Source organism: Triticum urartu, chromosome 5 (assembly GCF_003073215.2).
Source record: "Triticum urartu cultivar G1812 chromosome 5, Tu2.1, whole genome shotgun sequence".
In the NCBI taxonomy this organism is placed as follows: Eukaryota; Viridiplantae; Streptophyta; class Magnoliopsida; order Poales; family Poaceae; genus Triticum; species Triticum urartu.
Window position 1 is genome coordinate 623,505,092 of NC_053026.1, and position 27,991 is coordinate 623,533,082.

Consider the following 27,991-nt stretch of genomic DNA (forward strand, 5'->3'; position numbering starts at 1 on the left):
CGTGGCAGCGTCACCCATGAGACAAACATCTAAGAGCATCTTCAATAGATGATATTAAATTTGGTGCCCAAAAGTGGTATTAGAGTAGGAGAGGAAAGGGTTTTGGGCACCGGAAAATAATAACTACATGATTGGGTTTGGGTTGGACGATAGCATTTTTTGGTTCTAGACACACCAACGGGGATGCCCATCACCAATGGGGGTTTCTACTGTAGTGAAAAGTATCTTTAAGCGAGTAACAACTAACTTATAGTTCACCTCATAGATAACATTACCATAACTCATAAGTCTAAGTTGAGATACCCTTGTCTCGATTACTAACCTTTGATAATATTATAGTTGTTGTGTTCTTCCATCCCTCTAGAATGAGGAATGTGTGCGTGTGGGGCGGGGTGGGGGGGGGGGGGGGGGGGGGGGGGGGGGGGGGGGGGGGGGGGCTAGGTATTTTTGGATTGGGTTAGGGGCTTTGCTACCGTGTGTTTTTGGTCTTTGGCCTCAAAAAATATTTATTATCATGTTGCCTGCTCCAGATGCTCTAATTTTGTTGGCAAGAAAGATTAATGATTTTTGTTGGCAAGAAAGATTAATGATTTTTCAACACACGTGCAATTTTTTGTGATGAAATCACATTCGTGGAGGTGTTGGAAAAAACAATTTTGATGCTCTAAAATGCTTCCAAAAACACTTTTTTTGGAGCATCTATTTAGTTTTTTTTCACCTCCATGAATGTGATTTTATCATAAATTTCCGCATGCATGTGAAAAAATATATCAATGTTTGTTGAAAAAAATCAGAATTTTTTGAATCTTTTACTAAAATTTTCAGAATTTACCGTTCATCTGAGCTCGAGCTCACAAACTCCACGGTAGGTGGTCTAGAAACATGGATGTGTTTTTTGTTATTTCTGTATTCTTTGTACTGTCATGGCATGATGAATAGATAGGAAATTTTCTCGCAAAAAAACAATGAGCTGCTGCTAAAACAAATAAATTTGTACTGGTACGAATTGCACCAATACTACTATTATTCACTATGAAAGTAATCTTTACACCAGGTTCTTGGGACGTGGATAGCAGTCACAGAGAATAGAGCCATAGACCGTGCGACGTGACAATAGAGTCCTAGACTCACAAAGCTTCACCACCCTCCATGTCCCCGCTGCCATCAATCAACTACCAAATCTTCCAACAAAAATCCTGCAACAGTTTCACCTCTTCAGTCCAAGTTTCCAATCGAAAGGTGATAATCCGCTAGGTGTCTCACATTTCGGTTCATATCTATCTATCTATCTATCTATCCCTATACTAATTACATACTCCCAAAAAATTCCCATGTTAATTAGAATTTACAGACCATTAATCTGGTGGGGTCGAGTTATAACGGTGTAGATTTACTGAATTTATGGACCGTTAATCTGGTGGGGTCGAGTTATAACGGTGTAGATTTACTGTTGGATTAAAACATGACAACCGACATGACTCCTTTCACCGTAATATTCCCCTGGAGTTCTGAACGATGCCAAATTAGGGATCTTTCCCTGACCTCTCTCTTCTTCACGTCATGCAGCCGCCGCCACCGCCGCTGACATCCATCAAAATTGGCTATAGGCGCAAGCCTCTTCAGCCGATGCCTGCACACATCCTCCTCCGCCTGTTCTCTATTCCATCCTTTAATCTTCCATCCTCTAATCTTTGTTTGTGCATGTGTAGGTTCAAGTTGAGCTCCATGCATGAACGTGTCGGAAGGATTCGTCACTGTTCGCAAGCCGAAGCTGGAAGCAAGTATGATCAAGAATACTTCTTGATATCAGTTGTGCCTCTCATGCGTGTCATAGCTGCCGGAAAAATCTTTGTTTACCTGTACAACTGTGCGTACGTACGCACTTGGTGTGTTTATAGCCGGAATCGATCAAACTGCTTGGGTAGCTTGGCTATGTGTACATGCATGACAGCCTGGCCTTCGTGCGATGTGAGTCATAACTCAGCAATTCCGGTCCTCCTCCTTCTCTCTTGATAACTACAGTTGTTAAATATGATAGTCTTCTCCAGCTTTTTTCCGATGGATACTGAGATTGTACCATGCGTAAATACCTGCTGCAGCCTGCAGGAGCATGTCTAGCCATCGGAGACAAGCAATACTTCACCAAAACAATACGAACAGGAGCAGTATTTTTCCAGCGATGACATCGTCCATGTCTATTGATGTGATTGGCGGATCACCACAGGTACTCCCACCTCAATAGATGTACTGATCTATGTAGCTGTTTTTGCATGAAACACTTCATGTATAGCATGCAAGCATCATGGCTATGTATTCCTGTATCAATCGTGTGTTGGGTTGCTATTTGCTGAAAGATGGCAATATTTCCGATCAGATCTTCCTCTTTGTTAGTTTCTTTGCAAGATAATTGTTGTGGTTGATTTGTTGACCAATTTTTTTGAAGTCATATTGAACCTGAAGCATGCCTGGGGGTTCTAAGTTCCTAATAATTATTCAGATGACTTATTATATAGTTGGACAGTTCCTACATCTGCATATATGCACGCCAGACTGTGCATGTTATCTTACAAATAAAGATATAGGGAATAAATAAATCTTCATACGCTATAGCTTCAAGATCAATATTTAATTGGGTATCTTTTAGCATACTTGCAGTTATTGGTTCATGTTTTTGCTTAGGGATTTATTCCGGAAGTGTATCAGTCAAGGCGAAGAAACTATACGTATTGTCTCTATTTCCAGCTCAACTATCAGTTCTGGGAGCTGACTTGAGCTTGCATGCTAGGTGCTCATGATGCGGTGGAGTTGCTTCCATGGCCATTCAAACAACCACCCCCTGCATCTGGTCGCAGCCATCACCCATGTTGCATGCGTAAGATTGATAAGAGATCGAATAGTGAAAAGAAGGTAGCCAATGTAGGATGCTTGCGGATGTGTTGCTATTTGACTACACACCTTGCATGTATGTGTTGTTTTGCTATTTATATCGTAAGATGGAACATCAAAGACCTGCCAAAAAGGACAGAACATCCAAGATAGGATTTACTCACCCTTATTCTCTATCATATATGTTGATTTCAAGTAAATAATGTTGCCCATCTAAATTTCTAATTGCGGAATGTAGGACGCTTCACTTTGAGCTTTGTAGTTGTTCTCTTCAACTTTATAAATAACTAATATTTATGTGATAAATACCATCTCACTTTGCATCTGATAGTCTATTTGCATGCACTTAGATTCTTTTTTGGTTATTTTCTGTTTCGATTTGGCTTCAGCTTCCAGGGGAAGCTAATATAGTATCATATGGATGCAACCAGCCGCAGGGTGTACAGACATGCAGTCCTAATTCACTGCACGCCTTGCATGTTTGATCCGTTTCTCATTATGTCGTAAGGTGGAATATCAAAGTGCTGCCAACAAAAACATATGGATTATCAAAGAGATGATGCTGTCAGCGCTGTTCCCCTTCATATATGAGAGTTGTAAGTATACTTTGTTTCCCATCTAATTTTCTAATTGTAGAATATAAGATGTTGAACTTTGAGGTTTCCCATATATCTTCAATAGTTCTTCTTCTTAACGTTTTCAATTGGACGAACTTCAAAGGTGATTTACGTCATAAGATGGATTATCCAAGAGCTGACAAAATTGTAAGATCATTTTTTGCTGTTCGGATTTGGATTCCTAGGGTAGCTAATATATTATTTTTGTTGATGCAAAGGGCCACAAGATCTACAGACTTGCATTCCTGTTGACTTCATGAGTGGATGCATGTTTTGTTCCTTATGTCGTAAGATGGGTTATCCAACAGGTGCCAATTTTTTTTTGATATTACAGGAGGGGATGTTGTCACCATTATTCACCTTTATATATGTGCATTGTAAGTGAACTCTTTATCCCATCTAATTTTCTAATTGTACCATGTAAGATGTTACGTTTTGAGAGATCCTATATATATTGCAGTGTTGTTCATCGAGATTTTTAATCAATCTTCCAGGAAGTTCGCCTTCATATATGAGGGTTGTTACTATATCCCCCCCCCCCCTCTAATTGTACGATATCGCATGTTGCACTTTGAGGTTTCACATATATCTTCAATAGTTGTTCTTCTCAACCTTTTTAATTGGACGAACCTAGCCAATCTTTGCATGCAAATTTTTACGACCACTGCGATCGATGATGGCACCCAGTATCTTACATGGGTTTTAGTCCGAAGCTAATATTTCCATGAGAAAGATACTATTGATTTGAATCTGATAATCCAGTTCCATGCACACTTAGATAAAAAAAATTGTTGTTCGGAATTGGATTCCAAGGAAAGATAATATATTATCTGTGTTGATGTAAAAAGGGCACAGATTCTACAGACTTGCAATCCTGTTAGACTTCATGATTGCATGCCTGTTTTGTTCTTTACATGTAAGATGGATTATCCAAGAGCTGCCAAAAAATGTATTATATAGGAGAGGATGTTGTCATCATTATTCACTTATAATGTGTGGGTCGTAAGTGAAATCTTTATCCCATCAAATTTTCTAATTGTGCGATGTAAGATGTTGCCGTTTGAGAGTTCCTATCTATCTTGCAAGTGTTGTTCATTGAGATTTCTAATTACTCTTCAAGAATTTGTTGATGTAAAAGACATGACGTCTAGGACTACATTGCAAGGCCACCCATATCACAAAATTAACTGTGGCTGAATCGCTTCATAACAAGTTATAAGGATAAGCGGGGAGCCCTTACTTCAAAGAAAAAATTGTAATGCATGACAAGTGCGGTGGAGATTAACCTACTTTCAAACAGGACATGTATCATGAGTATGGATATTGTGGATTCCATGAAGAATTTTGTCAACATATAGAAAGGTGCTATCGTGATAGCACGAAAACATTGTTTAGGTTGAAAACAAAATAGTAGAATCAAAGAATCCATTTGTTTGCTATTACTGACATTGGCAATTATAAAGTGTTTTTTTTTTGCTTATATGATATAATTAACATTTGATCACATAGTTCATATTAAAGCTCTGTAGTTGCATAATTAGTGCCGGATAACCTAAAAGGTCCAGCAGTTAGTATTTAGTCATATGATGATTGCACAGGTATTTAGTCATCAACACTTGCACCTACATGGGGTGCATATTGTACATATTTTACATCAATATTGAATATCTTAAAGCATTCTTTAGGCACACTTTCATACTTACCACATTTTTGTCATCATGTTTGTTCACAATATGTTGCTTATTCTCGATTAGATTACAATTAGATCTAACAATATACCTTATATGCCATTAGTTAGTAGACTTGGTATTATTATTGAGGCGGATATGATATTATGTTTGTTCATTGGTATGATATCATTAATTGTGATTAATTAGTAATACATAATTAACTCTCTAACAAATAAGATTTTAAGTATCTGACCAACCGCTAAAACATTATGAACAATAGTAGTTGGTATCTTTGAAATGTACATGAAATAACTAACATTATTTTATTTAGTAATATAGACGATCATTATGCAGTACTACTTCCATATGTCTTCTTTGCCTTTTCAAATTGTTTGCTCTGTTATCTTATGGAAGACACACATGCGTACTAGCCCGTGCGAATGCACGGGTTGGCGACTAGTAGGGTTTATTTTGTCACGTCTATGGCTCAGGTTCTTCATTTCCACCGAGTTCGAGCAGCAGCGGCAGGCGTGTCCGAGCGGAGTCCCGACAACTTCCAGGAAACCACCAAGGTTCTGGCTTGGGAAGCGCACCGCAGCAGCAGCAGCCATGCCGGCGCATGACGGCAACGTTGCGGAGAGGACATCTACGGTATGTCATGTACTACGAAGGTAGCGGAGAGCATGCTTGTGCCTGCCCTACAATAATAAGGGCTTCATCGTGCGTAAAGTGCCTGTAGAGACCGAGCTCCATTGAGCTTTTTATTTTATTTTTCGGCAAAAATACCTTTTCCACATTCTAAAAAAATCTGGATTTTTTTTATGTAGACATATATTTATAGCATACATGTATGAAATTTCATGAACATATATATTCATATGTGATGTACACAAAAACGATAAATACACAGATTAAAATAGGTTTTTTCTTTGTTGTATTTGGGTCAGATATTTGTTTTTTGTGTAGCATGCAAATAATCAAATTAGTTGATGTAATTTTATACATACTTGAAGAATATTCATATGTATATGTAGAAAAAATGACATTTTCTAAGCTTTTGAATGACTTTTTTTTCAAAACGAGCTCCATAGAGCCCAGCATTGCAACGCCACACTATTGGTGAAGTTCCTGCCGGACGCCTATGGTGACTTGCTTGCCTATAGCATTTTATCGTGCACTCAAGCGGCAGAGCCACGCGGTAAACTCTTGTTCATGTCCATCCTTCCCCATGGCGGCACTACTAGGAGTGTTCGGGATGTTAGGGCATCTCCAGCGCTGACCTCTAAAACCGGACATGGTTGGCCACCTGCACGTCCACCACCACGACCGCCACCTTCGTCTCCGCCGGCCTTCTGCTTCTTGAGCAGTACCGCATTTGCTGCCCTTTGCTTTAAGGCGACAATTTTGCTGTGTTTTCGAGTTGATCTTCTAGGCGAGTGTGATCGTTGGATCCTCCACCACGACCGTCTCCGGTAGCTTCTCCTGCGGGTCCATGCGTCGGCGGACGCGAGAAAGGACTGAAATTGGGTGGAGAGCAATGGGATCAAAGAGGAGAGTGGGGGAATTTGCCGTGGAAACAACACGGCCACCTACAAAAGCACGGGCTCCAACTTAGTTTTTGGTGGGCCTAGGGCATCGGAGTCCTATATGGCTCGTGTTCATACTCTCGCAGAGTCCCTCTCGTTTGGTTCCAGTTTGCAGAAAACTTGTGGTCCGGACTGCTCCACAGATCAATGAGGTCGGCATTGGATGGCATTCGTGGTTTCGACAGCTACGACCGAACAGATACCGGCAGTTTGGGGACAGCCTTGGAGATGCCTAAAATAATCTTGTGATTAGATTGATGAGGTCCGAACGGGACCATGATGGAAGAAAAAGATCACGAACAGTTCGACTCGTTACCATTGCGATGTAGACTATAGGATGATATACCAGCTAGCCACTCGAATAAACTTTGGACAGAATCGGTGTACAGGGTGACGGCTGCGCGCGCGACGGGCGGCTCGTTGCTTCACTGACATCACTCTGGCCTCATGCTTGCATCATGCCCGCAGGTACGTGGCTGTGCCACCAATCAAACGGTGTTCAGCATGGTTGCTGCAAGCCCTGATGCTAGACGTTTGCGCTGAATATATATGTCGTAAACATTTTTATATGCTTTTACACATTCTATCACATTATATTTTCTAATTTGATCTGTTCATCAACATTGCTATAACAACAATCCAGTAAGGCTGCAGGTACAATACAAATGCTTGCACAAATTATGTGGTTATTTACACACTTTATATTGCAGCAGCAAAATCCTTGTGGTCGTGTGCTTATTTGTGACTGAGTGTTTCTCTTATCACAGTGTTATACTATTATAAGCACTTTACTGATTAGTGTGTATTTGCAGTTCGTTATTCAATCAGTCTGCACTACCTTCGCTCGAACTTTAGGTGCTTGACGAAGATGAAGAAGAGTAAGGCAAAGAGGGCGATGACGACCAAGTGTAGGTAGGTGACAAGGTTGAAGTAGCGTCCCTCAAGGCCAAGGTAGCCCTCCAGGAACTCCTGCACCGTCTGGTCCGGTTGCCCTGGCACATGGATCAGCTCTGTCCGATCACCCAGTTGTGAGAACATGAGCCCGTATACTGTCCATGCCGCTGGGTTAGCCCAGTACACCCACCTCCACCATATCGGGATCAGCTGCATCCATATTGCCACAATTTTGTTGTTTGTTATGTTAGGCATGGAAAAAATATCATGTCCTTTTTAAAATATTTTCGTTTTCAGGGAAAGTTGAACCATGGATTATATTATGAGCCTATGTGTGGTTTACTTATAAATTTCACGAGGCCGTCATAATTAAAGTGACATGGTTAGGGATATATATAGTAGTACCTCTCTTCCAATGATGAAACCGGAGAAGACATTCCAAAATACGTAGATAAGGAAGGACAATCCGGAAGCCATCTCAAGGTTAGGTGTTAGTGCCACTGTCATCATCCCATAGAGTGTGTAATACATAAAGCTTAGCATCATGTAAAGGAGAAACCAAAAGAGCTTTACGGTGGTCATCTGGAACCCAATCATTGGGTATACGATCATGGCAAAAACGAGTACTTGGACTATGATGTAAGGCAATTCAATTGCCATCTACAAACAGAAGCCCATCATTGGAGTTAAGAAACATATTCCGATCATTCTATGTTCAGATTATATATTCTAATTTTGAAGATGGTGACAAAGAAACATTACCTGAGCTATGGCGTAGGCCAAGGTAGAGTACATACCCGCCGCCTTTTCTCGGTAAAGAACAACTCTCTCCATTATCACAATCGGCTGCAAACTGATGCAATTATTGAATCCCAGGAAAAGTGCTGATCCAAATACAACTCCTAGTATGTTGAATACATCCTGTTGTTGTGTTCTGTTGCACATGAATACCAAGTTATGATCAAATTGAGACATGATAAGTTTGCATGAAAGAATAACATTAGTTTGTTGTCATTCATTCTTACATGGTTGAGCCAATTTTCCAGAATACAACTCCAAACAAAATTGATACAATGAACGTGTTTAGAAACCGAACACCATTGTGTTCTATGTTTTTCCAGTATGCACATCTTTGTTTCCATAGGCAAGCCATGTATTGTGCCGTAAAATTATGCCAGTACCCAGGGGGGAAATATAGATCCTCTGTGTTTGGTGCTGGGTGCCCAAGCTCCGCAATTAGAAGCATATTGTCCCTTCAGAAACAAGGTACACATTTGCCGTGTTATTCGTTTCCCTATGCCTCCAACACGTTAACAATATGGTTGATATAGCTTTATGATCATAATGCTTACCTGTATAGGTAGGAGCTCCGATAAATTTCTGCGTAGTCCACTCCAATCTCATATTCTGTTGTGTGTGAACTTATGTCCAATACCCATGATGCTGGGTTTTGTCCCTCTTTTATTCTAGGAACACTAGGTATAGCCTGTGACAAAGAAAAATTGGTATTCTTGTGTACATATTTTGGATAGAGATTCACTATTAGGCAATCTTACCTCAAAATACTTGATCATGTTGCTAGACAACGGACCTAATGAACCACTATATATGATTTGACCGCCTCTTTTCATAAGCAAAAGCTGCAATAAATTGAATGCAAGTTGAGAAAGGTAAAATTATAGTATTTCTCATAATCATAACAGAAGGCTAAATGGCTATCATTAGCAAGTGATGAGGGCTAGCTAACTTTATTTGATGCTTTATTTTGGAAAAAAATCATGGTTAGGTTCTATGTTATAAATAGTTGGATACTATTTTTCAATCTTTCAGTCTTAACATCACATGACCATTCTTTTTCGTTTCTTCATGTGCTAGAAGAATTTCCTTTTACATGTTACAATATAGACTTACTCATACCTCATCAAAAGATTCAAATATCCCAATGCTTGGCTGATGTATTGTGCATACAACAGTTCGTCCAGTGTCTACTGTCTTTCTTATTGTTCGCATGACAATTGCTGCAGCACGGGCATCCAAACCAGTGGTCGGCTCATCCATAAATATGATGGAAGGGCTAGCTACCAGCTCCACAGCTATTGTTAGCCTTTTCCGCTGCTCGGCTGACAGGCCGGTTGCTCCTGCCATACCCACCATGGCATTCTTCAATCCAGTTAATTCCACTAGGTCCATTACTTCATCTATAAATATCTAAAGAATGTTTGAAGAGTAATCTTGTGAGATCTAATGTTATATATTAGCTTAAAATGGTAACAAAAATGCAAGAGGTCAATGCTCATACATCTCTTTCACGAGATTTCACGTTTGAAGGCAGTCGAAGCCATGCAGAGAATTGTAGTGACTCGTGGACAGTTAGGTTAGGGGAGTGAATATCATTTTGTTCGCAATAGCCCGAGATCCTTGAGAATGTTTCCTGCTTCTTCGGGTATCCTTCTATCATAATAGTACCTTCAATATATCCTCCAGTTTTTCTTCCAGCCAAAACATCGAGCAATGTTGTCTTTCCAGCACCAGTGATCCCCATCAAAGCTGTTAATACTCCTGGCCTAAAAACACCACTTACATCTTGTAGAAGTTGAAGCTTTTCCTCTGGTACTCCATACTTAATCATCTCCTGGTGGAAGATATGCATACATTTGGTCAACAAGTTACTAGAATGGATACTACTCCCTCCGTCCCAAAATAAGTGACTCAACTTTGTACTAGCTTTAGTACCAAAGCTAGTACAAAGTTGAGTCACTTATTTTGGGACGGAGGGAGTATTTAGTAGTGAGTTGAATGAATGCTTATATTTAGTATGTCACGATATGCTCGAGATCTTACCTTAGGCATATCAACAAAATAGTTGACATGATCAAATATAATGGAAAGAGGCTGAAACGGGAGGACAACTTGACTAGTTGATGCATTGCCAGTTCCAATTCTATGGTTCTTGCAATCCTTCTTTGACTTCATTGCACTGGCATTAACTTGATGCTTGTGTGGAGCTGCATATCATAAACAATTAGGATGATTTTGTTTGCATTTTTGTTTCAATACTTATGTGTATTTTGATAGATTGGTATACATACACTGCATGAACTCCAATGCAAATATAGTGAGAATATTGAAGACCATAGAGAATCCAAATAAAATGATGACACAAATCCAATACCAGTGCCAATTTGTGAGCAACCCCCTGATCTTGAGGATAGCTTCACCAATTGTATTTGCATTTGCATAGTAAAATTCCTGTCATCATGAATGATCATCACCATTAGGTCATACATAAACTACATTGGCTCTATACACTGGATCAAGAGTGGTAGTTCAAATGACTGCTTACAGTATCCCATCTTTCATCAAGGAACTCATTTAGGGCAACGGCATTTTGTGCATAGGTGAATGGGGATGTCCAACAACCCCACTGCAACCATGGTTGAAGATTATCTATTTTGATGTACAAAACTAGTGAGCATATTAGCTCCAAACATGTATTCAAACATGTATTGTTTGTTATAGGGTTGTCATACATCTTAATCTGGCTAAAACATCTAACCTTTAGATATGACAAAGCCTCCAAATATGTACATTGCTATAAGAGCTGTGGTGCTTAGCATGTTTGCCATTACTTGTGTTCTTCCTATTGCTGCTAAGAAACGATAGAGGCCCATTGACATTTGATGTGTCGCAAAAAGTACCAAAAACTGCTGGATAAATCTGTAGGAAGCAAGGTAACTCTTTTATATTATTATTACAACGTATTCAAGTATTGTGGTCATTAGGTACTAAAATGGCCAACATGAGTACCTGACAAAAGAAGGTGCATAGCCAATCACATAATAGGTCAGGCTGGTCCAAAGACATGTCTCTACTAGTGACATTGGGATGTTGATGAGAAAAATTGAACAAACAAGTGCCCATCCCGGCAACGCTAGTAACTCCCTTTGCTTGTAGAAAGTGGGGAGTCGCTTTATTGTCATTGCAATCTCAGTCATGCCATTAATATTTACTATAACAATAGCTATAAATAGGGACCCCATGTACTTGTTGGCGTCAAGTACATTTTTATGGTTCATATTTGTTCGAAGGAAAACTGTTGAAATCACAAAAGCCAGAATAACTATCTGTACAGTCTTGAATATATGAAGTGGGGAGTTCCTTTTGAGAAGTAGTACTTCCCTTGAAAAGCATGCTTTGAAAATATTCCATCTGGAGATACTCCGAGTTGCATTTGTTTTAATCTCATTGCGTTTTCCCATATTGTTTGGCATGTAGAGGTTATCTTCTACAAGTCGAGGGAGATAAGATGAATGAAAGGAATCTGCAAACTTTTCTATTGGCCAGTATTGATACTTATTTTCCTCATCAGTCCAATATTGCTTTTGATCCATCTTAGAAGTCACCTAGATAGATAGTGAAAAGTTATGTCATACATTATTATGGTAATACAATTATATATAGATTACTACATTTTGCGAATGGAATTGTGACTCATGTATTGCATGTGATTTGGTGGTATTAATGCACTAGCTACCCTTAATTTATTTTGAACATAACTTTGCTAAGGAATAAATTGTTAGCACTACTGATTTATTTAATAGTTCATTGTCAATAGAGTTGATATTCTAGTACCTCTTGAAGGAAATCAGCTACATTCTTCCTGTCCGGGCATTTGAATCCCATTGTTCCAAAAAAATTGATAGCATTTTCTCGAGGACCATGATACACAATTTGACCCTCGCATAATAGGATAATGTCATCAAATAATTCCAATGTCTCGGGAGGTGGTTGCAGCAATGAAATAACCACGGTGAGATCCATCATATGAGTCATTTGTTGGACAAATTTTAAAATCTCATATGTGGTTGAGCTATCCAGGCCTGTTGATATATCATCCATAAAGAAGCATCGTGCCAGACCAACTAGCATCTCTCCTACATCGAAAAATTCATCTTGTAACGCAACAACAATGATAAATTAAAAAAATAATATTGATTATTTAAAAATATTTTATTTATTTAACTGTGGTACTGCCATCATCAAACCTATTTCTTTTGTATAATTGCCTGTCTATAAGAATAGTTGGATATTTTATGCTATTAGTTTTATAGCATACTATTCATCACCGGTGGTGCTGAATGCAGTGTATTGCAATGTGGGAACCTTCAAGTAGTGTAGATAATTTCTAGTAACATCATTTTAATAGTTTCAAAAGATAGATTTATTTAATTTGAAGTATTTTAATTATTATTGCTTATAAGCTTTGCATACCAATTTCATCATGAAACACGTTTGTGCAATTGGTCAAGCCATAGTCTCGATTGAGCTTGATTGATGTGGAAGAACATTTGCTCCACTTATGACCAATTGTTTTTTTTTACTTTTTCTGATGACGATTAGTTATATCTAATAGTTAGGGTTGCTCTGTTTTAGTAGAATAAGTATCAAACCTAATATGGAACTTATTTTTTAGATAACAATATGGAGTTCAGCAGGAAGAGAAAATTATGTAGTATGTCATTGGCTCAATACCAAATATTATTTTTGTCGTCCATTTAATTGAACATATCAAGAACTTTATGTTGTCGCTTTGATTTTTTGTTAGGTTATAATGGTAGATTACTCATATCAACAAGGAATTTCTTCTTCTCCCAAAGCCCATTCAGAATTTGATCCCTGGTACGAACGAGTGAGAACAAAGTGTGTAGAAAAGACTTGTGTTGATCTGTGAGGCCAGTCTAGACCCCGCCAAGTGTAATGGCATGAACTACCTTATGTTTTATCAAGAAATATTGTGCACAATATGGAGTTTATTGTGATAAAATTTTACTTGTACAAATTAGTATGATAAAATTTTACTTGTGCGAATTAGTATGTATGATGAATTGGAAAATGCACTCTAGAAAGTGGGGACAGAGGGTGATGGGAGGAAGAAGATACATAGTACACAAAATAGAATGCTTACCGATTGTGGCTCTTTTCTTTTGTCCTCCTGATATGCCTCTTCTCAACTCATCCCCCACTAGGGTATCAGCACAATCAGACAAACTAAGTATCTGCATTTTACACAAAGTTTTTTTTATTATGTTACTAAGACATGTGTTAAATTGAGATATTACAAAGTTACCTTGATAATATAGTTTGTTATAAGATTGCTTCCTTCTCCGAAGGTGATAGTCTACATAAAAAGTATTTTAGTAACTGTGAATGGATTTCAGTTTTACCAAAATTGGCAGAAAATAAAATTATATGACCTTCATAAATAAGTCAAGATCTTGGTCCACTTTGTTGATGTGACCATGTTTCTTTATTAAACCTTCTCCTAGCATCCCTAAGGTGGAAATTAAAACAAGAATTTTATATTAGTATTTTGTCACAAGGAAAAGAAACAATTTGAACATCTTCAAGGGTATTTCTTCAGTTACGTTGTCTAGATTTTTTATAGATCAGCTCATTCCTATATGCTAGAAATAAAGCTATATAAGACAGGTAACACTAGTAGCACACGATGCCCAAGAGAGTGCCTCACCAAATTCATTATTAGTTCCCAACATCTTGGATGAGAAATCAATCGTCTCCCTGACGGTCATCTCAGAATTGTGAAGATCATATTGGCTAATATAAGCATGCATATATTGAGGTGTTGAGAAATTCACTTCTTGCCCATTGTACATAACCTTTCCTTTGAGCTATTAAGAGAAGTGACATCAGGAAACACACAATTTTGGTTAACCAATGCTTTTCATGTTAGTAAGTGGTTTTAGTGGATAGTAAATAACATAGTCTACCTTCAAAGAAGAATCCAACTTGCCTGCAAGTGCTTTTAAAAAAGTTGTTTTCCCAGAACTAGGTGCTCCTAGAAGAAGTGTCATCCTGATTATGTTGGACCACAAAATTTCGAAATGGCGGGTGAGTAAATTAGTGAAAGATGAATCTTTTATTTTGGAACTTTATGGAAGTGCATTTGTCCAACAGAACACTTAATCTGAGATAAATAGTTTCTATAAATAATCATTATTGATTTAGTAAGAGTAGGCACATGCTTACCGTGATGGACTAATTGTCCCGCTCGCTCCATTTATAATTTTGATGGGTTTTTTCCTTGCAGTACACATGTGTGAATATGTTGCTAATTCCTACATAATAAAGAAAATTAGAATGAGGGTTCTAAATGTGATTTGCGGAATAATATGTTAAACTACATGACACCATGCATGTCGTTTTGGTTTGGAAATAAACTTATGAACATTTTTTAATCAAGTCCTGGAAAATGCATGCTAGAGATGCACTTTTTTGAATCATGTAGGAGAACTGTATGTGATCATAACATGAGTAAAAGATAGTCTTAGCAGTACAACGAGGGGCGGCAAAACCAAAATACCCTAAAACGACCGACCATGGAGTGTTAAAAGAAAATCTAACAAACCTACGATGTAGACAAGACAAAACAACTACTCAAGCAATCCCAACACAAACCAAAACCTCATCACAAAATACCAGTCAAGGCGCTTATCGCCAGCTCTCCTCCATTGACAAGCATCACATTTGATCTACTCAAAATATGTACTTTGATCTCCATCATGGTAAATTTTTCTTGATCAATTTGAAATAGGTTGACGTACATGGAATTGTCATCGCAACTTTCTCGATATTTTGTAATACCATACATCCTAACCCTGCGCTAGAACTACTATTTCACAAAAAGGTCATTTCCCTTTATGTGGTTCACAAACTAATAACCCACTTCTCATTTTTCATTACAGTTTCCAAATTCCAAAACCATGAGTTTTTTATGGTGCCCTCTAGTAAATATAGACGGTCTATTCTTACCAGTTGAAAGGTTAAAATCAACATATACTGCTCCGATAGGCAAGCAGTATCAGCCACCATCAGAAAGGAAGCATGAGCGGCATTAACGGATTTAGGGATAAAAGTTCACAAAAAAGACTACGCTTGTGCAGGGCGGGTGGTGAGATGCGGAACACTGGCCCCCCATCAGTGCAGAATGTTGCGGTTGTCCCCGATACCACCGACATTCAAGTGAGCGAAGACATTTGATAAATTATGGCTTCATGTAGAACAAAATTCTAGCATAGATACTTGATTTTGGTGGATTGAACAATTTCCTCTCAAGTCAACACACATGCTTTGCCCTGAATTACCAGTGAACTCAAAACCTGATACATAAACTAATCTAGAACATTGACAATTGCAGGCAACTCTACATGCACTAAGTTATAGCATTTACAATTTTCTCAACAAATAAGCATAACATCCACAATTGGACATGGGCACCATACTTTGTTTTTGTTTAGTTACTTCAAAATGGTTCATTGCCCAATGTCCTTCTCCGATGCATTTGATCTTCTACTCATTGGTTCTTACTGGACAAGAGTAGTAGTATCTTGGGTGACACCGATATTCTACTTATTGATTCGCTACATCTAAACTGTGCCTAAAGCGTATGTATTATGTGTGTAACACATAATTATTCCATAAGCTGAGAGCACCTGAACTATAGTAGTGAGAGCCGAGAAAACCAGCACAAGAGCACCAAGCGAAGATGTGGCTAGGGCGTAGCAGCAGTAACCACGTGGACCGAGGAACTCGACACGTAGTGATTGTGACAAGGAGTCATCCTATTCCATGAATAGAGTGGAGTGGCCGTTAAACACATGCATCGCTCGACCGTGGGCCGGCCCATTGTCCGATAACACTCAACTATTCTCTTTTTGCCATATTTACCGATTTTTTATGAGTTACATACACAAGTAATGGGACACGCCTATACGGAGTGGTCCTAACTCATCGAAGGCCTCTTAAACACATGCCCGGCTTGTCTTTTTTATTCTGAAAACAAAATGTATATATACGTTATAGAAAAAATTGCATGTGTTTAAAACATGTTCATGAAACTTTTAAAAATGATCAGGGATTTTGAAGATGTCCATGAATTTGAAAAATGACAAACGAATTCTAAAAAGATGTGTGTGATCTTTCCAAAAATATTTAAAAATTTAAAAATGATCATGAATTTTCAAAAAAACACATAATGTTTTTCAAAAATGAACTACTATTTTTGAAATAAAAAATTGTTTATAAAATCATCACTAATTAAGAAAATGTTTGCAGATTTCCAAAAAGTTCATGCATTTAATTTTTTTAACAATTTTAACAAACATCCACAAATTTTAAAATTGTCCATTATTTGGAAAAATATACATGAAAGCTTTAACAAAATCATGGATTTGAAAATCGTCAATGCATATTTTGACAAAAAAAATGCCCATCACTTACTTGAAAATGTCCAACGCATATTTAAAAATGATAATGACGCATTTAGAAAACAACAATCGTGTATTTGAAACATGTTCATAACGTATAAGAGAAAACATTGTGTATTTGAAAATATCCATCATGTATTTGGAAAGTGTTACTGCCTCTGATCCGAATTAATTGATGCAGCCTCAATACAATGACTGTTTTACATTGTAGTATTGTATTTAGATAGCATCATATATTTGAAAAAATTGTGCGTTTTTGAAAAAAAATGCTCACCCGTGTATTATGATTTGGTATTGTTAGACTTGTATCTGAAATTATTTAATCATATTTGAAGAAAATGTAAAATATGTATAGAAAAAATGCTAATCTGGTATTTGAAATGTTATTCAAGAATTTGAAAAATGTTAAATGTATACAAAAAATGTTTACCATGGATTCAATAAATGTTAATCTTGTATCTGAAAAATATTAATCATGTATTAGATTAGATATATACCAAAAATGTGTGTAGAAAAAAAATGAAAACCAGAGAGACAACAAAAGAAAACCAATAAAAACGAGAAAAAAACAAAAATAAAAAACAAATAAATAAGAAAGAAAGAAAAGAAAAAATTTACTGAAAAACAAAAAAAACAAGGAAAAAAGGTAAAACTAGAGAAAGAAACAATGAAACTAGTGAAAACAAGAAAAAGGAAAAAAAAGAAAATATAGAAACTAGTAGATAACATGAAACATGAACCGGATGGTGACCTGGTAGTTAGCAGCGCTACGCCGCAACCAAGACATCCCAGGAGAGGTTCCCACACGAGCATTTTTCACTAGTCTATTTCTTTTAGCGTGAATAGGTTGGCTCGCAGTTGTAGACGCTTCAGGCGAGACCCGAAGGAATACTCACTACAAAACCTTTGTTATATCTAGATTTCTCTTGGACCAAGTAGCACAATAGCTAGCACCATGGGGCCAAGCCTCTTGCCCCTGTCTTGAGCCAATTATTTTGGGAGAAACATATAATCAGTATGCTCCTAAGCCAACCGGTATTCAGATGGTTTTATTTATTGATTACTAAATTTATTTTCAAAATGAGGAAAAACAGAATATTTTTTTGAAATTATTCCAAAAAAAATTAACAACATTGTTTATGAAAACTTTCCAGGAATTTTGAAAATGTTCTTCAATTTTAATTTTAGAAAAAAAAATGTTCACATATTTTTAAAATGTATGCTACTTTTTAAGAAAAATTACATAGTTAAGAAAAGGTTCATATTTGTTTTTAAAAGTACTTCATAAATTTTACTTGTTTTCAGAAATTATCATTAATTTAAGAAAATGTGCATCGATGTCAAATATGTTTGCAAATTTTAAAATATTCAAGGGTTTTCATTGAAAAAATAATTTGATTAAATTTAGAAAAGATAACAAAATAGATAATAACACAAAAGAAAAAATTGTCACTAAAAAATAAATTAGATATAGAAGAAAGAAAAGGAAAGCACACACCCCATCCCCACACAGAGCCAGGTCAAGAGTCGGAGTACACATTTATTCCTTATCTGCCCGTTACATGCGGAATAGGATGTACGGGTGACGAGCGACAAGCACGTCGAGGATATCGACGAGGGGAGTGCCTATGTCTCATAGGTTTTTTTTGAGGCAACGTCACGAGGCTTTATTAATTCGCCACAATGTTTACAGGGACGGAAGGTAGGTTCTCGGGATGGCCTAACCAGACACGGCGGCCACCACCGAGAGATAAAGTATGCCTCGCTAAGTTGTGAGCTTCATAATTGTAGCGAGACCAATGTGGAGCTTGCCTGCAACACATGCCACATGGGCCAGGACCACGCTATGGGCGCTCGCAAATTTTATTTTCTGTTCACAATGTGCGTGTTTTTTTCGTTTTGTGTTATGTTTTTTTGTGCCTGGTGTTTTACTGGTTTTCTGGAGGGTGTGGTAGCTTATGGTGTCCAGTTTCTTTTCTAATTAACCTTGTCATTTTTATTTATTTTTAGTTTTTTCCTTGTTTTTAGTTTTATTTTCTTATTCTTATTTCATCTTTCATTTTTCTTGTCGATCTTCTTGTTTCTTGTTTTCTTTTCATTTGCTTCTTATATTTCTATTTAGCATGTAATTAAAAATATATTCATATTGTATTAAAAATGATCAGCGTGTATTGAAATAAGTTCATCACGTATCTTGAAAATTGTTCATCATGTATTAAAAAATGACCATCATGTATTTTTAAAATGTTAACAGAAACTCAGCATGAATTCAAAGGGATGTTCACCCCACATTCATAAAATATTCAGTGTGTATTAAAAAATTAACATGTATTTTGAAAATGTTTGATGTGTATTAGAAAATTATTCACCATTTTCTCAAAAATGTCCATGATGTATTAAAATTTATACAACACACATTTAGAAACCATTCAATGTCTGTTAAAAAAAATTATTGGGTATGTTGAAAATAGTTCAACAGCTATTAAAAATGTTACTTTTGTATTTTAAAAAGTTCATCGTGTATTGAAAAAGTATTCAGTGTGTATTATAAAGAATTTTCAGCATGTTTATAAATATAGTATTCAGGTCGTATTAGACAATCATTTTTATTCTAAAAATGTTCATTGCGAGTGTTACAAAAAGTCACCATCTACTGAAAAATGTTCATCATGTATTAGGAAATGTCCACATGTATTTAAAATATATTCAACATGTATAAAAACAAGTTCATCGTGTATCTAAAAAATAGTTCATCATGTATTAAGAAAAGTTCCTTGTGTTTTTAAACATTTTGATCATCTACTAAAAAGTATTCATCATGCATTTTATGGAATATTCATCATACTTCAAAATTTTCAACACACATTGCAAAAAAAATGCTCGTTTATTTTCAAAATGTATATTGTGTTTATAAAAAATATTCATCGTCTGCTATAAAAACGGTCATTATGTGCTAAGATTATACACCTTGTATTTTGAAAGAGTTAATTGTGTGTCAAAAAAATGTTTCATCATTTATTTTGTATATGTTCATGTAACTTAAAAATATGTTCACTACTTAAAAAAATATTCATGTAAAATATTAAAAAAAACACCTGTATCAAATCTTTATATAGTTTCAAACAATGTTCACACGTTTTAAATAATATTCTTGTATTTTTCAAATAGAAAAGGAAAATAGAAAATATAAATATAAATTAAACAAAGGCCGAAAGACATGATACAAAAACATTATAATGTTCTTGTAATTTTTAAGAAGTGCTCCCATTTTTGTTTCTTGTATTTTTAAGAGATGTCCAAATTTATTTTTTTGAAATGCGTTGAACTTTTTTGAATACAGGATGTACATTTGCAATACGTGATGCACAATTTTTTAAACACAATGAACCTTTTTAAAACACTAGACCAACAAAAGATAAAAATCTTGTATTTAAATATAGAAATTTATTTGAAGAAATGCTGAACATAATAATAAAGTAAAAAATGAATAAACCAAAAAACCAGTACACAATAGAAAGAGGAGAAATGCATTTAAATTAAATATACATGGCTTGTAATGTTTATTATGAACATTTTTAAATACATGATGAAAAAATCAGATAAGGAAAGAAAAATAAAAAGGAAACATGAAGTAGAAAATGTAACAAGAAAAGATTGATGAAAAAGGAAGGAAAAACAAAAATAAATTAAATTAAAACAGAAACGCAAAGAAAAGAAAACTGGCATACATGACCTGCCACGGGTGCAAGTCTTGTACAGAATTTGTGCAAACCATCTTACACATGCGATAGCGTGGGGGTTAGCCAAAAGGACTTGAAAAGCAATGTGCAATATCGTAAAACAAGTAGATCTGTCGTGAATATCCTCCAACTCTCCAATGCAATGTGCAACACCTCACGGTACGTCGTAAATATCGATTGACGGTTGTGACTAATATGCCAACTCCTTCAAGCCCTTGTACAATTGTAGGTGCTTAGAAAGATGCTTAGTAAAATAAACTGAGTTTTTTTAAGCACCGTTGTTTATTTCTACCGGAGGGATGCTTAATTAAGTGTCTATCTCTACAAATAAGCACCGGTGCTTTAAGAAAAACTGATTTATTTCTCGAAGCACCTCCTCTAAGTATCTTGCATTGTACAATCCCTGTAACCACAATCGGATACTCATAGTTATGCTTAGTTGATTAACAGGACCACGAGAGTTGGTTAACTCTTCAAGTCAACTGCCTACGGTATGTGCAGCTAAACTTCTGATTAGCTTTTTTCGAAAAAATGCAGAATACCAGTAGGCAGCATCACGTTAATTAATTTTGATGTTTTTGGCCTTAATTTGGAGCTGGAGTGTCCCTTTCATTTATTTATGAGAAAAGTATGTTTTTGGTCTCTCAAGTTCCCCAAAAGTATAGACTTGGTCCCCCAAGATTTTTTAGTACACAATTGATCCTTCAAGTCTTTAAACCGGATAAGTTTTGTCGAAAACCAGATTTTGACCACTTTGGTAGGGTTACTGCCCAGATTTTGACCAGATGAACGGTAAATTCAAAAACAAATCAAAACAATTTCAAAAAGATCTGAATTTTTTGGACATCAAATATGGTTACATGCGCAAGGTGCATGCTAATTTTGGTGGTCAGTCGACACTCAGGAGATCGTGGCAAAAAAAAAAACTACTCTAAGTGAATAGTATATTCAAACAAATAGCAAAAAGATAAAAATATCTGAATTGTTTTGGCACCTAAGATACTCGGGTGCGTTATGTGCTTACAATTTTTTGTTGTGAAATGACATCCGACGAGCTCTAGCAAAAAAACAAATTTTTGCTAATTTTTTGTGAGCGAAAATCTACCTTTTGCCACAAGCTCCTCCTGAAGAAAAAATGCACGGGCCTGGTGCGCCGGAGCATACTGAACCCCATAAAATTTCCCTTTTTTTATTTTTTCTGAATTTACTGTTCACCTAGAGTAGATATTTTTTCTCCACGGGCTCCTCGAGTGTCGAAAGACCACGAAACTGGCAGGCACCTTGCATGTAAGCATATTGTATGCCAAAACATTTATGTTTTTTTTGGAATTTATTGTTCATCCGGACAAAATCTGGTTTTGGACTAAACTTACTCGGTTTTGAGACTTGAAGGACCAAATGTGTACAAAAAAATCTTGAGGGACCAAGTCTATATCTTTTGAGAACTTGAGGGACCAAAAACATAATTTTCTCTTTATTTATTGAGTGATGTAATGTGATCGGATCTGTAGGTCTGTACATAACTACTCCGGTTCCGAAATGTGATCGGGGTATGACCCATAGATCCGAAATGTGATTGGATCGTGTTGTCTCATAATATCCTGGATTACCGTTAGGTGATGGTTGTTCTGCCCAGAACCTGCCGCTATAGTGCAGCTAAATAGCTCTGTTAGGTAGGTCTGGTTGGAAAATACCTAGTTATATCAACTTTTTTCAGCAACTACTCTCCCCATAAAACAAAAGTTGTACTAGATCAGCGACATTTTTTTTTTGGGATGGAGGGAGTACTTTTTTATCAACATATGATCATGTTATTTTTTTTGATCAAAAGGGGTTTCCCCCACCCCACTTTTATTAAAAACGGGCATACGCCATGTTTTTTATGATCATGTTATTTATGTTTTTAATGGGCATACGCCATGTTTAGCACTGTGTCTTGTGATTAAAGAAGAGTTGGCTAAATCAGTGCTCCCTAATTCAGTCTATCCTAGTGTATAAGCAATAATGGCCTCGGTAGAAAACAATGCTTTGTTGGAGAGAAGTAGTTGGATAATGTTTTTTCTTGTTTGGTAAGCCTTACCTATGAATCAGTTCATCCCAGAAGATCCTGCCCACAGTGCAGCTAAATAGCTCTGTTTAAGGTAGGCCTTTTTTTATTAGCGTTTCATGTTTAAGGTGGGCCTGGTTGGGGCAACCCTATTTGTATCAACATTTATTTGAGCAACTATCTGTACCAAACAACACATGGTCGTGTTTTTTTTATGGACATGTGGTCGTGCTCTTTTTAGGTACATATATGGCCACGTTCTGTATATTAGTGAATTACAACAAACTGATATTCTGTCTTATACAAGATTAAACAATATTAGAAAAACGAGACGGCCAAATCAGTAGTATTGCTCTCTAATTTAGACCTTCCTCCGAGAGAGAAGGCGCTGCCAAATCTCTCTTGGTTGCAATGCATTATGCATATATTGCCAAGCATCCGACTATATATCCACGCATAAAGCAACTGTTTTTCTTTTGCCAGAAACAGCATATGTTATACAGTAGTATTTTTTTAGGGTAGTATATATGCATACCTGGGCAGCGTTGACGGCGCAGTTGAACAGCGTTGGCAGCGTGCGGCGGCCCACGGGCACGTCGGCCTCCACGGTGAGCTCCTCGAACCGCACCTCCACCTTCTCCACGCCGACCCCCAGCCTGCGGAAATCTCAGCCCGAACTCAGAATCCAACAAAGCCGGCGAGCTCAGTCGATCCTTGCATGAGATCGTTGCATGCATACCTTTCCTTCTTCTCGCGGAGCATCTCGAGGAAGCGGCGGTTGTCCTCATGGGTGAGCGGCGGCGGCGGCTTGCGCATCTCCGGCGCCTGCTCGGCCTCCCTGCTGTACTCCATCATCCTCTCGAAGCCAGAGACGATACCTCGTTCCTCGCCTCGTTCAGCCAACGGCGGCCGTGATTGCTTTGTCCTAGACGCCGTGTCAATGGGCTTGCACGTGCATGGGCATATAGTTTGTATAAGCAAGGGAAGATATATTTGCGTTTTAAGGTGTTGAGTACCACCTCATATATAGAGTGGACTTCTACGCTGAAATGCTAGTTAGGAAGGACTGACTACGGAACAGTACGGATGGAGGTGGCTTACACCTGCCAAACCTTTTGGAAATACATAATAAATATTTTTTAAATATACACGGAACATTTATGCAATGCGAGAGATGATTTTTACATACTCTTTCCGTTTTAAAATAAGTGTCTCAATTTTATACTAACCATAATACGAAGTTATACTAAAATTGAAACACTTATTTTGAGACGAAGGGAGTACATGCTAACCATTGTTTTTTTTTTGAAGAACCGACAAGAGCACTCCCTTTTCGTATAGAAGAAATAGGAGAAAAAACCCATGTGTGAAGAGATGCACACGTTTTGAAGGGAGCATGGCCAACCGTAGTAAATATGACGGATACGAGCTTAGGCCACACCTACAGGGAATACGTCAATACCAAACGCCCTCTCTCTTTGCTTGATATCGTCATAGCATTGCCACCTCATAGTACGTCATGCAGAACCTGTGAAAATACGCCTGCTACTCTCCTTCCAAATATTCCACAAAGCGTAGATAAGCCTCCCACTATTAGCCATTATTTAATACATTGTGAATACTTTTCTAAGTAGACAACGGCTATTTTTAGAGATAGATAAGGTACATTTTTAATATACAACGAGCACTATTTAATGCACAATGAATATTTTCTAAATACATGATGAACATTTTAAAATACGATCAATATATTTTAATTTATGCTGAATATTTTCAAACACCATAAAATATTAATACACTATGAATACTTCTAAAAGTACATGATGAATACTTTTTAATACACAAATAAAAAACAGAAAATAAAATAAAACAAAAATGAAATAGGAAAAATACAAAAGTAATAGAAAATAAAAGATAATTAAAAAAAGATGAAAATGATAAGAACAAACAGGTTTGCAAGTAAAACCACACGAAAAATCGGTGTGCAAAAAAGAAGACAGGAGGAAAATGTGCATGCGGTCTACTACTTGGCTGTCCTAGATTGGGACGATATATAGGCGACCGAGCCATACATCTCACAATAGGCGAAATATAGTCAACTCGTCCGAGTATATGCGATTAAGAATTCCCCATATTCGTCCCATCAGTAGGCATTGGCTCAGGGCATTTAGTGCAGTTTTCGGTTGGCTGCGCCACCATGTGAGTTTTTGGTTGGCTGGGCCACCAGACATGGACTAAATTACAATTTTTTTGTAGGGAACATATTGAATTTGTTCCACCTACTAAAAAACAGATAGTGGCTGGAGAAGGAAGACAATAGCACAACCAGGTTAAAATGGTACACTAATTCCCCATGTTCAGGATGCACACACAGCGGAATGTCTAGCAATGAAATATGGCCTCATGCTAGCAAACGAACTAGGATTCCACTCTATTCAGATTGAATCGGACTCAATTGAAGTGATTGATGCTTGTTCAGGGCAAGAATGAATATGGAATGGAGCCTCAACGATTTATGCAGAATGTTTTATCTTAGCAGGCATGATTGGTTCAGTGCACTTCTTACACTGTAATCGCGAAGCAAATATGGTGGCACACAGCCTAGCTAAGTATGCTTATAATAGTAATAGCTCCTGTAAGTGGGTCGATGAACCCCCAAATTTTCTAATTCTTGATCTTACAAACGATGTAACCTTATTACAAGTTCAATAAAGCAGTCATGATGGCATTTCCTCAAAAAAAAAAAGGTTAAAATGGTACGTCTAGTTGCACCACATAGGAATACATGATTCATTTTAGGCATTATGTGTTTGCCATATATAGTTTAATAAAAAAATTAAATTAGGAGGTATGGGTTCGGTATTAAAAAAACGTTGCCTGCTTAGTTTTTTTCAGGATAACTTCCAATCTATTCATCAACTGTCAAGATAGTACAAAGGACACCAGAAGTAAAAAATACATCTAGGTTCGTAGACCACCAAGCGACGACTATCAACACTAGAGCGAATCGAAGGCATGTCGCTGTCTCTGCCCCTCCCTCATCGGATCCACGCAAATTTGTAGTAGTAGACAGTTGGAAAGTCATCGTGCTAATGCCCCATAGGACTGGCGCACCAGAACAGAAACCGCTGCCGATGAAGAGAAGCATCTCCAATGCCGACCCTCAAACTCCCCCGCATTCGTCCGGATAGCGGAAGCCATCCAACGCGGTCCTGTATCGGTCCGCAGCGTGATAACACACAAGTATAGGGGATCACAACAGTTTTCGAGGATAGAGTATTCAACCCAAATTTATTGATTCGACACAAGGGGAGCCAAAGAATATTCGTGAGTATTAGCAGTTGAGTTTTCAATTCAACCACAACTGAAAAATTTAATATTTGCAACAAATTATTTAGTAGCAAAGTAGTATGATAATAACGGTAACCGTGGAAATAGAAATAGTAACAGTTTTGTAGTGATTGTAACAGTAGCAACGGCGAAAGTAACTTAGCAAAAATCAATATGTGAAAAGCTCGTAGGCATTGGATCATCGACGGATAATTGTGTTGGATAATATTCATCATGTAGCAGTTATAACCTAGGGCGACACAGAACTAGCTTCAATTCATCAATGTAATGTAGGCATGTATTTCGTATATAGTCATACGTGCTTATGGAAAATAACTTGCATGACATATTTTGTCCTACCCTCCCGTGGCAGCGGGGTTCATAAGGAAATCAAGGGATATTAAGGCCTCCTTTTAATAGAGAACCGGAACAAAACATTAGCAGTTAGTGAATACATGAACTCCTCAAACTATAGTAATCACCAGAAATAATCCCAATTATTGTCACCTTGGGGTATGCGGATCTTAACTCATAATAGGTGCATATAACTTTGCAAGATAGGATCAAGAACACAAATATATTCATGAAAACATAATAGGTTTATATTTGAAATCATGGTAGTCGGGCCCTAGTGACAAGCATTAAGCATAGCAAAGTCATAGCAACATCAATCTCAGAACATAGTGGATACTAGGGATCAAGCCCTAACAAAACTAACTCGATTATATGATAAATCTCATCCAACACATCACCGTCCAGCAAGCCTACAAAGGAATTACTCACTCCTGGTGGTGAGCATCTTGAAATTGGTGACAGAGAAAGGTTGATGATGACGACGGCGTCGGATTCCACCCTCCGGAGCCCCGAACGAACTCTAGATCAACCCTAACGATGAAGAACAGGAGGTGGCGGCGAATCTGTATCATAAAACGCAATGAATCCTTCTCTCTAATTTTTTCTCCGCGAATAGGTATATATGGAGTTGGAGTTAGGATTGCGGAGGTCTAGAGGGCCCACTAGCCTGGGAGGCGCGCCCCAGAGTTTGTGGCTCCTGGGTGGCCCCCTCTGGTATCTATTTTCGCCAATATTTTTTATATATTCCATAAAAATTCTCTGTAAATTTTCAGATCAATCCGAGAACTTTGATTTCTGCACAAAAACAACAAAGAAGCCCTCATACCCACTCCTCTTTCCCCACCAAACCAACAAGTAGTAGGTTGGTGGGCCTCGGTATCTCTATTTGCTAAGATGGATACCTACACCACTCAATAGTTCCAATTCATTGTTTTTTATCCCATAGGAAAGAAAATGCTTCAAGCAATTTTGTCCTTTCCTCCTCCGTCATACGACGGTCTTCACAACCTTCCACCGGAGGCTTTTCTCTGTTTTCCTCCTCCGTCATACGACGGTCTTCACAACCTTCCACCGGAGGCTTTTCTCTGTTTTCCTCCTCTTTAGCCATTGCTTCTTGAATCATATCTTTGATCTTCTTTAGGGGCAATTTAAACATGTTCGCATCCCGCGGGAAAAGAAAAGCCAGAAATAGAATTTCCTCAGGTTTAAGAACCGAAAGGAGTTTATCCAGATTTGGTACCAAACCCGAGAAAAACCCTAAACGAGCTCTTAAAAAAATCTATATAAGCAGGGTTATAGGAATCCTGAGATTCCCCTCCCTCCGCTTTGGGTGGCTTCCACTGCTTGTGCGAGTGAGAAATGATATTTCGGATATCCTTGGGCTCCAAGATCTCGAGCAGAGAAAAGTCCTGGGGGAACGTGCGTACCATGAATAGGATCTCCCCAGGTTCCGGGAATGAAAGAAGTGAGTCTATCTTGCACTCTAAACCAGGGAAATCTTTATATTCCGAGCACAAAAGCCACCCCTTAAAGGTTTCTTTGTAATTGTCAGGTGGCCCCCCCGCTCCGAAGGAGAAGCTTCT

At 37.5% G+C, this 27,991-nt stretch overlaps 1 protein-coding gene and 1 long non-coding RNA gene across 5 annotated transcripts; both read right to left on the reverse strand.

Annotated features, from left to right (window-relative positions):
* Positions 1–7,363: 7,363 nt before the first annotated feature.
* On the reverse strand, positions 7,364–23,726 carry LOC125511359 (ABC transporter G family member 45-like). Of its 4 annotated transcripts, none has more exons than XM_048676710.1 (22): positions 23,464–23,726; positions 23,260–23,380; positions 14,701–14,789; positions 14,442–14,526; positions 14,183–14,342; positions 13,908–13,984; positions 13,781–13,831; positions 13,619–13,709; positions 12,286–12,584; positions 11,461–12,056; positions 11,210–11,370; positions 10,997–11,100; positions 10,743–10,902; positions 10,495–10,658; positions 9,953–10,285; positions 9,571–9,861; positions 9,210–9,293; positions 9,006–9,139; positions 8,679–8,906; positions 8,416–8,587; positions 8,059–8,313; positions 7,364–7,863 (listed from the first exon to the last, which is right to left on the reverse strand). In XM_048676710.1, exons 1-22 carry the CDS (start codon positions 23,577–23,579, stop codon positions 7,594–7,596), a joined length of 4,041 nt encoding a protein of 1,346 aa, XP_048532667.1. In that variant the 5' UTR covers positions 23,580–23,726; the 3' UTR covers positions 7,364–7,593. The 4 variants fall into 4 exon arrangements, 3 of the variants coding, with proteins under 3 accessions (XP_048532667.1, XP_048532666.1, XP_048532668.1); XM_048676709.1 differs by having other exon boundaries at positions 12,286–12,587; XR_007284952.1 differs by having other exon boundaries at positions 7,811–7,863; positions 8,059–8,153; positions 12,286–12,587.
* A 3,492-nt stretch (positions 23,727–27,218) lies between these two features.
* LOC125506343 lies at positions 27,219–27,650 on the reverse strand. The gene is made up of 2 exons (XR_007282635.1): positions 27,474–27,650; positions 27,219–27,416 (listed from the first exon to the last, which is right to left on the reverse strand). It is a non-coding gene; the product is annotated as an uncharacterized LOC125506343 (long non-coding RNA).
* Positions 27,651–27,991: the final 341 nt, after the last annotated feature.